We start from the raw sequence: 13296 nt of genomic DNA, 5'->3' as shown, positions 1-13296 counted from the left end.
TCAGCTCCCGGGAGTGGGTGGAGTTGTGTCAGTTGCCTTGAACAAGTTTTGTTTGCCACCTGCTGTTGTCCCTTAGAACCTCAACCACTTTGCAGGCCCACAACCTATTGCTGCCTTCCTGGCCAAGGTCTGCAGAGAGCGGGGAGGAAGCGATGGCTACAGCTGTGATTTCTGAAAGATGGGGCTTGATATTGAGAGAGAATTCTAGACTTAGCTATTGAATGTGGCTGGGACTTGGGAAAGAAGGCACGGTCACCATCAGGTTCTTGGTTATCCAGAACATGTCAGCTAAGCGCCCTGTTTCCTTTTTACTGAAGAATACTTGGTAACCATAATATTTCAGGAAGGCACTGGCAAAATCCATCCGAGTCTCTGTCTTTGGATAGACAGGCAGGATGCTAATACTGTGAGGGGGGTTCCTAATGCACAGGGCAGCTGTTCCTAAGGAGCATAGATTAAAGATTTCAGCCAGAACCAGGGCTTCTAAAATAAAATGGGAATAAGATAGACCATGTGACACACCCTCTAGCAATAGGCAGTGCCACTTGTTGTATGTCAGTCACCAGGTATCCTTCATATTCTGATATTTAATAGAAAGTGAAAGGTACCTATTACTTGACAGTGCACATTAAAAAGAGACAGAAAATCTTAAGTCTATCAAAAGCAAAGAATGGGTTAAAAAAAAAAAAAAAGATTGAGAAATACTGGCTTAGAGCTTTCTGCCAGCGCAACCCAGCCAGGGGAAGTATTGAAGTAGAGGAAGTGAAATTCAAGCTGGTAAAATGTTTCTGTCTTTGAAAAAGTTGTAATCAGAGATCTGGAGAAGAAACTATTAAAACCATTGGATTTTTAAGATGATCCATTTTATATCTTGCTGTCACTGTGTTTTTGGGTGGAGTAGATAAAATCCTTGTAGTTTCCGGCTATTGCAGAGTTGTTTATTGCAAACATTGTATAGAAGTTGCCCCAGATATGCTTTTCAAAAAATCTAAATAGGTCAGAAGGTCCAGGATGTTAGACTTTTAATTTGTTGTTCAGTGGTAGCTTGCATTATAAATGTTCCCAGATGGACATCTGCAAGTTATCTTGCCTTGAGTGGGTGCCCTCACCGTGACGGGGCTTGTCCCCTTGGCATGGGCCAGAGAACCCACTGAGGAAGCCTTGCTTCTGGTTTGGTGAGACTGGAGCACTCATTGTGCTGCTGGTCAACCATTCTAGGGGGCAAGCTGACTATGTATCAGAAGTCTTCAAAGTTTACACTTTGGCTTAAAGAATTCCATTTCCAGAAAATTATCTTAAGAAAATAGATTATGACGAACCTGATGATGATTATAATGACAACACAGCTCATGTTTATTGAATGTGCTTTACATGCATTTATTCATTTACTCCTCATAATAACTCATATAGCAGACGCTATAACATCCCCTTTGTTGGAGGAAACTGGGGCACAGACAGGATGGGTAGGTAACTTCGCCAAGGTCACCGTTAGGTTGCTGAGCTGTGATTGGAACCCAGGCAGCCTGCTTGGAAAACTAATCACCCTGCTCGGAAGATTTGAATGCAAGTATGTTCACTGTGGTGTTATTTATACTAGTAAGAAATGGGAGATAACCTATATTTCTAATAGCAGGGGAATTAGTGAATAAATTGTGATACAACCACAAAATGAAATATCAGACAGCCCTTAAAACTCATGTTCTTGGAGAGAGATGGGAAAGACACATGACAAAATGTTAAATTAAAATGTGTTATGAAGCGATTTTATTACATTTTAAGAATTAATCAAGTTGAAGACAGCTCTGTGTGTGTGTGTGTGTGTAATTGTTTTTATATTTTTGTTTTTGAGGGGGGCTGGTGAGATTACAGGTATTTTAAATCTTATCCTTCATACTTTTGTTCATTGTTCAAGTTTTTATATTGATTTTTATTTCTCTTATATAATTTTAAAAATTGTAAAAATAATGTCGCTTCATTCATTTGAGTCCCTTTATGGAGTCCTTGGTCCTTGGTCCCTGATCCTCTGAGCAAATACTGAAAACCTCTTTGTAGGAAGTGGACACCAGGTGGCGCTCTTGGCCCCTGAGCGCCCCGTGGAAATCCACTGCGAGGAACTGGAGGGATCAGACTAAGGCGTTTGTGTTTCTATACACGCCCACTTGAGCATAAACTGAAACTCTGTGGCTTAGAAATATTTTTAAGTGATTCTTCCCCAGATACAGTGAGCACAGACCACGAGCTGATGCAGAGGTAATTTTGAATAGCAGAACCTGATCACTTGTGAAGCTGAATTATCTTACCCCATGGGTTGTATTGAGTGCTGAGGCTGCAAGTAAGGTCTTCTCCATAAATGCTTCATGCGCACACTGTGAGTTCTGACTCGATGTGTCCCTTCTCTTTACAGAAGCTCGTTTCCAGATCAACCCTAAGACGACAGGGAAAGGAAGGCACCAAAGAAGGAAACGGGGTCGGGGTTAATTCTGCCAACCGGCTTGGTATCGACAACTTTGAGTTCATCCGAGTGTTGGGGAAGGGCAGCTTTGGGAAGGTGAGCCTCCGCTTTCACTGTTCAGGGTAAAGTAAGCGCGTTGCGCGTATGTTATCTGGGCTTGTGTGTGTGTGTGTACACGCTCACGTTCCCCACGTGTCCTTCCCTTTCTGCCCCGTGCGTGCCCACACCCTGAGGACGGCACGAGTTCTCGGCTCACGCTCCCTCCCGCTTTGCCATAGGTGATGCTTGCAAGAATCAAAGAGACAGGAGACCTCTATGCCGTGAAGGTGCTGAAGAAGGACGTGATCCTGCAAGATGACGACGTGGAGTGCACAATGACAGAGAAGAGGATCCTGTCCTTGGCCCGCAGTCACCCCTTCCTCACCCAGTTGTTCTGCTGCTTTCAGACCCCTGTGAGTAGGATGCGCATTCCCAGCCTCCATGGCCTTCTTTCTTAAAGAGTTGAGACAATATGATATTGAGGATTTCATAAAGTAGAATTATCAGAAACTTTTGGGGGATGAGCGCCCGTGGGAGGGCCATAGGAAGGTCCCCACTGACTTCTGATGACCTGCGGGAGAAGGTGAACCCAGTGAACTAACCAATTTCTTTCATGGCATCCTAAAGGATCACTTTGAGGGTGGTGTCCTAAGATTTAAAGGTCTTTATAGGTAAGTCTTCTCTAGCAAAGTGAAGGTTACTGAAGTCTAAGAATAGAGTAAATGTCATGGGCTGCTTATCTTGGTGACTTTGACCTTCGCTCTGTCCCTAAATGTTTAACAAGAGCTCACCCAGGGTGGGCCCAGAGAAGGCACCTTGATCTGTAAGGCCCCAATGCATTGCTCCTGGCCTTGACCAGGGACCCTTACCTCCATTGTGTGGGCTGATCCTGGGATTCAAGTCTGTCTACCCTCTAATGGTGTGCAGTTAGGAATGCTTTTGGCTGCAGTAAACAGAAAGGATAAGTTTAATTCTTTAATACAAACGTTTTTCTGGAGGAATCTGGTGGTAGCAATGTTAGGGTTGGCTTAGTTGCTCAGTAACATTGGACATCTCTTCCCCTTGGAGTTTCAAGTTATTTGCCACAGTGCTAAACATTACACCTCACAGGGCAGCATCTGGGGGAGGAAGCATGGGGGCAGAGGCACAGGGCTTCATGGGCCACTCTCCTTGTATCGGGGAGAGAAAATTCTCTCTACGCTTGAGTCACCTGCTCACCCTTAGCTGCAAAGGAGACTGGAAGAACAAATATCTAGCCAGGGCAAGCTGGTTTACCATGGTAGACTCCCACCAACCTTGACTCATCCCCTGCGGTGGGCACTGTGCTGCCCACTTAGCACTGGGCTTCTGTTGTCAATGAAGAGGGAAGATGGCTCCTGAGAAGCCACCAAGAAGGTCTGCCAAGGTATTTCAGAACTTTCTCGTAGTCAAAGGCATTCTGGGAGAGTGAATTTGGGACGTGCCCCTTGTCTGTGCTACCATCAGGCAATAGAGGCGGGGGCAGGATAGGGACACCCCACCTACCTGATGCAGGGACGGTGCAGTGCGATTCCAGGGAACCAGGTGAGTTAGCATTAGTTAGGCCAAAGGCGAATGAAGGCAGATACGCATAGAGAGTACCAGCAAGTGCGCAGGTGGAGCAGTGAGCGAGACCGTGAGGGCGAATGTAGTGTGTGTGAAGAATGGAGGGTGAGGAGGCGCCTGGTAAGAACTGAAGCTGCAGAGATGGCCAGAGCCAGGCCATGAAGGACCTTGCAGGCTGTGTTAAGGAACATGAACTCTAGTCCTCAGAGCAAATCAAAGAAATTTAAGCAGAGAGATGACATATCAGATTGCATTTTTCAACTGTAAAACTGATTTTTTTGCAATAAGTAATATAAGCACCCTCCAATATCAATATCTTTTCTCTGAAAGAAACAATTAGTACTAATTTCGTGTATAGATTTTTGAAGTATTTTTTGCACATGAAAGCATACATGCATACCACATATATGCATTCACATTTATTTTTTTAAAAGCAATGATGGTATACATTTCCCACCATTCTACACCTTATTTTGTTGAAAACGTAATAATGTATCTTGGAGATTTGTTTCATATTTGTATATACAGATACATAGTTGCCTCATTTTTAATGGCTGCATAGTTTTCCATTTTGAGAACATGCCACAATTTATTTGTTTCCTATTGCTATGTGTAGGTTGTACCCAGTCTTTTATTTCAGTCATTATTGCAGTGAGTCCCCTTGTGCTTTTATCCTTACATATTGTGCTTTTATGTCTATATGATACACTATGAGAAGTTGTATTTGTTCGGAGTATATGCATTTAAAATTTTGACTGAGTCCAATTGGCCTTCTCCCTCATAGCTATTAAAGATAGCTAACATGTTACCACCTATATACTAAGCATTGTTCTAAGTGCATTATGTATGTTATCTCATTTAATCCTTACAGTAACTCTATGAAGTAAGTTCTATTAGCATTAATCCCATTTTACATATGAGGAAACTGAGGCACAAAGAAATTTAGCTTCTAAGTAACAGAGGTTTTGATTCCAGACAGTCTGACAATAGAGCCCAGGCTCTTACCACTTGCTTGCTGAATTTCTAAGTTCACACTCCCAAACCATGAGAAGACCGATTTCGCCCACCCGCACTTCACAGCTTGCTATCTATCATTTTGATGATTGGAGAGATTTAAAACATAGTTTCTTCAGAGTTCTAATTTGCGTTTCCCTGACTGTGAGTGAGGCTGAGCATTCGCAGAGGTTTAAGGGTCCCCTGTATTCAGATCCTTGTTGTGAAGGACACATGTGCAGCCTGGGGAATGGGTGGGGCAGGGAAGACTGGAAGCTGGGAGCCAGGAGGGTGTATTAAGGGGATACACAGTGTGCACTCCCGTGCTGTCCAAGCACATTGGAAGGAGCTGGGGTGTCAGCTAATAGCTTCTTAGGCCACGTTCCCCCTGCACTCCTTCCTTCCTCGTGGTCTGGGCTCCTTGAGGCTACACGCTCCTCACCGCATGGTCTGTGGCTCTTCCAGACAGCCCTGGATTCCATGCTGCCCTGTCATCTTGCCCCTGGTTCTCTGTTCCCATGTCTGGGGTCCATGGTTCTTGTGGAATCCCAGCTCTGCCACCTCCACTGCTACCTAGAGTGTTTCCTGTGCTCTGCACTTTGCCTGCATAAAGCCCTTCCCTCCTCACCCCCCTCACCCAACTGTTTTCCCAGAGATGAGTGGGGTGACAGCTCAGGCTTGAAGCACCCTTGCAAAGAAGGATGGTACTATTTGGTAGGTGATACCAGCCGCCTTCTGCTCATACCACGAATCAAATGATAGGGCAGCTATGGCTCAGGTCATCCTCCCAGGGCCCGAGCCAAAGAGTAGATGGTTACCTGTGACATTAGGTTAGATGATCTTAATCAGCTGATGACTTTGAAAAGTCAGACCATGGACAGGCTATTTAGTGAACCTAGTCTGATTGTGCAGCGGCTGTTGTTTCAAGTTACTCGAGTGAACAAATAAAGACGTGCCTCATACTCAGCTCTAGAGAGTCCCCATGATTGTGTAAGAAACAGTCAGAGGTGTCACCAACAATTAGATTTTGTTATGGTAAAGTAGAACAAAAAATTAACTTGGAACACATTAGGAGCCCAATGAAAGTAATGTATACAATGCAGAGTTTTCTAGAAGAGTATAAATTATGTAATATACCAAAATATTAGTGACCATGTGGGATTTCCAGTGTTCATCAGGTTCAGCCTTCATTAGCATTGGCCATCTTTGTCCTAGTGGCAGTTTCATGCGTGGCCACAAGGTGACACTCGTTACTGCAGGGTGATTTTTATTTCTCCACCAGATACAGAAAACTAGGGTTTAGAATTTGTGTTCTGCAGGAGATGTCCCTGAAGCAAAGGATAATGGGAATTTTCCACTGTCCTAAGTCCAGACAATAAAGTGGCGGGAACCAACTTAAAAGAATCAAATGAGTTTTTCTCGTGCTGAGACAGAGATACACAGTTTTCACTTTGCTATAGTTTATGACTTCTCTCAGGTTTGCAAGGTTTCAGACTCCATAATATGCATGGCATTTGCTTGCTGTGTGTCTGTCCATCTGTCAGAAATCCTCCGTGACTATCCCCACTTGCTGTTGAAAAACTAACTATAGAGAACAGAGAACATGTTCATTACTATGAGAAATTACAGCAGGTACATTATTACTTTTTAGCTACGCAGTTTGGCAGGTCCCAGCCCCCAAAGTGAGATGCCAACCAGTGTGTAATGCTGAGCTGTAACAGCCTCCCCAGAAGAATTTAGAAGTGAGGTGTTAGCGTCACCCCCCAGCTATCTGCAAAGTATCCTTTCACTGTGATGACCCTGAAGAAACGCTCTCCTCTCCTGTCCAGCCCTGTGGAACGAGTGTCTCCGAAGCCCAGAGAAAGGGAGAACTACTTGCTGAGGGCCCCTTAGGCTGTAAGTGGTAGAGAAGGTTCTGCTCTGACTCGGGCTCACTCTGGGGCCCAGGCTGCACGCTTGCACCCAGCAGTCGCACACTGTCTTACACCACATTTAGGTCATTGATTCACCACCCACTTAAACACCTCCTATCTGCCCTGGCTGCCCTCCAGCCTGCTGGCAGGGAAGCAGCATTGCCCTTGAAAATGGAAGTCCCCGAGTCCTTCCAACTTTGTTTTCCTCTGTCTGAATGGCGTGAGCCTACCTCTTGAACCTTCTAGTTCTCGTGGTTAAAAGGAGACCAGGATTGCCGTGAGGACCAGAGGAGAGCATACAGACATGCTTTGTACACACGCAACACTATTCAAAAGTGAGTAGGCTTATTGTGGGGGTGACCACTTCCTCCCCACACCAGAGAAAAATGTTCTGGGGCTTCTCCAGTGGCTAGCACAGACCCCACACCAGAGCATAGAGCAAACACCCTGAAAGTAGGAGTTCCGGAGCTCCTTTTGTTCTTAAGAAAAACAATAAATAAGCACATTTCATATATTTATTGACTTCGCTACGTAGGATTATAAGCCCATAAGTCATTGCCCCTGATTTTTGCATAATGACACACGTTACTTGCAAGTGTATCATTAATTGGCATCCTCACAAGTTTCTGAGAGCGTTACAAATCCTAATAGTCTGTGAGTAATTTGATCATCTGAGTCAAGACTCATAAAAATGTTTATACTCTTGGATCTGTTTATTTGATTTCTGATAATCTAGCCTAAGAAAACAACATAAGGAATATAAAATAAGTACTATGCATAAAGAGTTTTAATTTTCAGCGCATTATTTATAATGCGAAAATATTGGAAACAGCTTTGGCATTCAGCAATAGAAGTTTACTTAAATAATACAGTATTTGATTTATATTTTCAGGCAGTAAAGAGATCATTGAATATTAAGCAGTTAAATGATTATGTTTCAGACACTGTCATAAGCACCTAGAAGGTATTATTTATAGCGTGCAGTTCTTACGACAGCCCCGTGAGACACGTACAATTATCATCTTCACTTTGCTGAGGGATAAAGTGAAGCACTGAGGAGTCGAGTCACTCACCCCAAATTCAACACAGTCAATGGTGGAACTAGGAGGTTAGAGGCCAGGAAATAATACAGAATTTGTGATGATTACTGGCCTGTATCCATATCAATGAGCTGCCCCAGACTCTGAACTGCCACACCTGGCCCGATTTTGGTGGTTATATTTCTTTAACAAGGGGGGGTGAAAGGAGGGAGACATTATTAAGCCAGGGAGGACCCTTCCCCACCCTTTCAGGTTACATTCCCTTCACACTCCTTTCATCTTAATCAGTGACTGCTGTGTCTGCAGCTGGGCCCTCTGGCATTTATGGCCTGGAATCTGGGACCCCCACCCCCAGCTCCCGGGGCTCCCACGCTGGCTCTCCTGGTGCCCGGAGGGAAGAACAAAGGCTCTGCAGTAGCAGGAAGGGGAGTGGCAGAGTAAATACTGGTCAGATGCTTCGGTCTTTGTTCAGAGACCCAGTTTATTGAAGCAAAGGCTTCCATTTGGAAAACATATGACACACTGCGCCCGGACCCGGGCCAGGTTGGAACATTGAGCCCTGCAGAGCCTGTTCTCTGGGGAATGCTTAAGTTTGCACTGGGATGTGCTGCACACGCAGGTGGACCACAGAACACATGGACCCTCCCTTGGGCTCTCACCTGCCACCTGTCCTGTCTCTCTACCTGTTGGTCCTTTCCTCAGGACACCCGGGCTACTGACTGATGTCCACAAAATGGGTGCCTGGAGCTCCTGGCAGGGGAATCACTTTCCCTTAAGAAGCCACACTTTTCAGTGTCACTCAGCAGAGCAGGAATCCTCCCACTGCAAGTCAGGGGGTCCCGGAATCCTTTGAACCAAATGCTATCGTTACACAGCTTGTGCAAAATGCTCTCAGTCTACTGAACCCAGGCCTAAAACATGTCACAGGGACATACTTTTCTCTGTATTATTTTCTCCATTGTTGTTATGTTGAATCATAGCAAAGGGGTATGTGTGTGTGTGTGTGTGTGTGTGTGTGTGTGTGTGAGATAGGCAGGCAGGCAGAAAAAATAGACATAAGAGAGTCCTGTGGCCCTGGAATGACCCTTTCAGAATTTCATCAGACAGGTAGCTACACGGTAATCTTTAGTATGAGAGCTCTGGGTTCTAATTCTGGCTTGTCATTAGGAAGGTTCCCTGCCTTTGATTTTTTTCCTAGATAAGCACCTCCACCTAAATCCTGTGTTCTTCCATCAGAGACCTGTTGTCAGAAATACCTCCAGAAAGTGACCCTCAGGCTGGCTTTGTGCACATGGGGGCTGGGAGGCTGCCCTGTGGCCCTGCACAGCCCTGCCCCACCCTGGCTGCATTCCAGCCCATCCAGCCCCTTTTCTCTACTGAGTGTTCAGTGAGCATCTGGCCGTGGCAGCCAGGCCTGTTCGTCTGCTGAGCTGCTGCCAGCGGCTGATCTGGAGGATGGGAAGGCACACGTGGCTCCTGGAGCAGCATTGCCCATTGTGTTCTGAGTCACAGTGACATCTTGGGTAACGGGACAAGGCCCTGAGTTGGTGGGTTAGGTGAGGAGAGGTGAAGTGCAGTAGAAGAAGCTGGAAGATGTTTTTCCCTCCGAGGGAGGAGGGTTCTGAGAGGCCTCTGTTGAGGCCACAGTGGCCTGGGCTTTGCAGAGCGGCTGGGTGAAGAATGAAAGAGCAGCAGTTGCTCTCCTTTGAGACCCTGCCATATGTTTTAGATGCTTCTATTCATTGCCAATGTCTATAAAACTGCACATTTTGGCATTCCATAAATATCTGTTGAATGAAATATTTTGTTTAATACCCAAAACAATCCAGGGAAGTATAGATACGATTATACTCGTTTTAAAGATCTAGAAACTCATGCCCAGAGAAGTTAAATGACTGGCCCCAGGTCACAGAGCAGGCAGGAGTCAGACCATGGATTCCCTGACCAGGTCATCCAGTTCCATAATCTGTGCCACGCCCATTGTACCACAAACAGAAACGTTCTCTCCAAGGAACGTGTGCAGCTAAGAATAGTGACATCAGGTAGGAATAGGTTAGTTTTTTTCACTATATAGTTCTGTGGCCTTTTATGAAATACCTGAGAATATTTCATCTTATATGTTTGGAACTAGGTTTCCTCTTTTCCTGGAACAATAGCTACCACAAATCCGGTTCGATTCTCTTATGGGTCATTTGTTGCAGTTTGCCTTTGGCTCAGATCAAAATAGAAAATGAGCCAGAACACGGTGTTTCCCAGTCGGGCATGTTCCCAACTATTAATAGTGTCCCATCTGGGGACAGAACACATGCAGGGCATCTCCAGTCCCTGGGCTTCAGGGGGTATTGGGACCTCGGCCTTGTCCTCTCAGGCTGCCAGGCTTTCCAGCTTGCTGCGGGTGAACAGGGCCATGAGAGTGAGTTGGAAACAAGAGAGGCTGAGGTTCATGCTGTGGTGTCGGCTCTCTCTGCCTGGGTGGGACTGCGGTGTGACAAAAGCGTTCGGGAGGGTTGGCATGTTTTCTCAGTTTGAGGTTATTCAGTCATAATTGGCCTTGATGTCGCTCGCCACGGTCATAACTGATGACCTGGAGGTCAAGTAGACGCGCCACCCTGTGTTTGGTAAGACGGCTCATGGATTGTGCGCAAGCTCTGTTGACGTGTCCGAGACTTGCCAAGGTCAGACCTGGCCCTGTGTGCCCCGTGACTGATAAAGCTCTGTGGTGGGCGTCTCAGATATGGCTTTCCCTGGCCATCTGGGAAACTGCCACACCAGAACTCTTCTGGCCTCCACATGGCCCGGGTTTGTAGCTCTGGGTTGGACCTGCCAGAACTGGCTCTGAGAATAAAAAATGTGTGTACTTTCTCTGCCCAATAGTTTCATGAAAGTCCATCATTCCAGGTCACACTGGCTGAGTGCTAGGCGAGAGAAGCAGTTCTTTGGCTCCTCAGTCCAGTCGAGAAGAGAAGAGAATATGGGTGGAGCAATGCCACACAGGAGGTAGCACTGGGCAAGTGCAGACATCACGTGAAGAGGAAGCACCGTTGAAAATGAGCACTGGGCTTGGGGGACAGCCATACCTGCGAGCCAGTCTTCCCTTGGGAGTGCACCCAGTGTGGCTACAAGACTAACACACCAATTAGCACCTCAGCAGCATCTGCGTGGCCTGAGGTGTCTCCCTAGGACATTAGGTTGATTCCTACCTTGACTGGCTGGGACCTGTGGGCCAGAGCCTGAAGCTGCATAAGTGGCTGCAGTGGGTTCCCACCCCCCACCCAGAAAACAGAATCGTGCAGTGCAAAAAGCTGACTGCTCTGGTGGAAACCACAGACCATAATATAGTCTAGTTCTGAAATACGTGCGTTTTCCACAGTTACTTCATTCCTGGTAGAAGCCCGGCTGTGTCCATCCCTTCTAGGCCCATAACTTTCCAGGGCCTCTCACAGCAGAATCAGCTGTGCCTGGCGTTATAAACTCAGCCCACTTGAAAGAATAGAGAATCACCCCCTGACAGCTGGGGACCGAAGGCGTTTTTTTGTTCAGCAAATGTACCACATGATCTCACTCATATGTGGAATCTAATGAACAAAATAAACTAATGAACAAGGTAGATAGAGATATAGAGTCACGAAGCAGTCGGACGAATTTTAGAGGGAGGGTGGGAGTGGGGGGCAGTAATCAAGAACTTAGAGGCCTAGATACATGACGTATGGACACAGACAATAGTGTGGGTAAGACCTGGGGGGCCAGAGGGATGCCAGGTGGAGGGGATCAACAGCAGGGAAAAGGGGACATCTGTAATATTTTCAAAAATAATTTTTTAAAAAATGCTCTAAGTGCCTTCACTGTGTGGGGCTCCACTCCAAGCCCTGTGGACACAGCGATGAATAAAGCACAGTGGGGACCCTGCCTTTACAGAGCTGTATTTGGGGGCCTGACAGCCTCTTCATATGTAACTGGTCACCATAACCACCGGAGATTGCTGTCTAGGGCAGGCTCAGAGCAGCCACCTGCTTAGAAGGGACTTTTCTTGAAGCTACATTTGCACATGAAGCACACTTTTTTTTCCCATGGGGTGCATTGAATTTCAAACATGACGGAGTTATCAGGAGGAAGCCCAAGCTGTGGGCACTGCCTCTGCTTGGCGATGGATTGGTTCCCTGGCACTACTGGGCTGGGGGGGCCCAAAGCAGAAGTAATGGGAAGAGCAGCCCCACCTGCTTCCCTTGCTCACCATTGCTCTCTATAGTCTTCCTTGCCCCTCTGGTCGACTGGCCTCCTCACTGACAGCCCTGCACGCGGCTGCAGGAACACATCAGCCCTACATTAACCCTTGTGCCCACGCTGACTGTTCTTCCTGCCTTCTGCTGTCAGCTAGTACCCTGCAGACCCTCCCTGCTCTGCTGGAGGACTTTGGCATGCCCCGTCTTCCTTCCAGGGCCACCCACTGTGCGAGTTGTCCCGCTTTTAGTATATTTGTAGAGCAAAAGAGCACGCTATATTTACAGCTCACTCCTTCCCACGTTCTTAGGACGGCCTGTAATGACTTATCGCTCAGGTGTTATGAAGGGAGTCTTAGAACTCTTCCCAGAGTCTCTCAATTCCATTCTTACGGTGTATGGTATATGGTATTTTAAATGTTATAATAATGTCACATATAACTCCCAACCAAAACAAAAGAGGAGAGCTCTTCTTAGCAAACTCCTCCCCTCGCCCCATACCTGTTTTCCTCTTTCTGTGCAGTGGACCACGCCTGCCTCCATGTTCTTCCACGCCTCCCTCCTCCTCACTCCCAGGGAGCACTAAGCCACGGTCCCCTTGAGACGTGGGAACTAGCCGGTGTCCACAACAAGCCCAGACCTTCTAAGCCAGTGGTGAAAGGTGGTTCAATTGAATGAGGCACAACCGACAAAGCAGGGAACAGATAAGGGGGAGCTGACATAGACCAGTTAAGGTTCTCTTCTGGAGTCTGTAGAACTGAGGCCTGTTCATTAACCTGATTTGTCCCTCAGGACTCAGGCTCAGGACGGATCTGAAGGAGGAGATTCCCTTCCACCTGGCTTAGCACTTTATCCCCACCACCCTGACCCTCACCAACAGGTCTAATAGTTTATTTTATTATTTTATTTTGTCCATCACCGTTTCTCCCCTCTATGCTTTCTTCCACTTCCAGCCTCCCTTCCCCCCAATCACCACACTGTTGTCCACTAACAGTTTTAATAATCAAATGGCTAATGAATTTTCAACCTTTCCAGCAAAAAAAAAAGAAAAGAGAGAA

General features: G+C 46.5%; 1 protein-coding gene across 1 annotated transcript in view; it reads left to right on the top strand.

Annotated features, from left to right (window-relative positions):
- PRKCH (protein kinase C eta) overlaps window positions 1–13296 on the top strand; it is a 199735-nt gene that overhangs the window by 115779 nt on the left and 70660 nt on the right. The window contains exons 8-9 of the mRNA XM_016198227.2: window positions 2405–2548; window positions 2731–2904. Coding sequence (XP_016053713.1) covers window positions 2405–2548; window positions 2731–2904 — 318 coding nt within the window. The remainder of the gene's footprint in view (window positions 1–2404; window positions 2549–2730; window positions 2905–13296) is intronic.

Source organism: Miniopterus natalensis, chromosome 1, assembly GCF_054644295.1.
Source record: "Miniopterus natalensis isolate mMinNat1 chromosome 1, mMinNat1.hap1, whole genome shotgun sequence".
Lineage (NCBI taxonomy): Eukaryota > Metazoa > Chordata > Mammalia > Chiroptera > Miniopteridae > Miniopterus > Miniopterus natalensis.
This window is presented reverse-complemented; position numbering and strand designations above follow the sequence as displayed.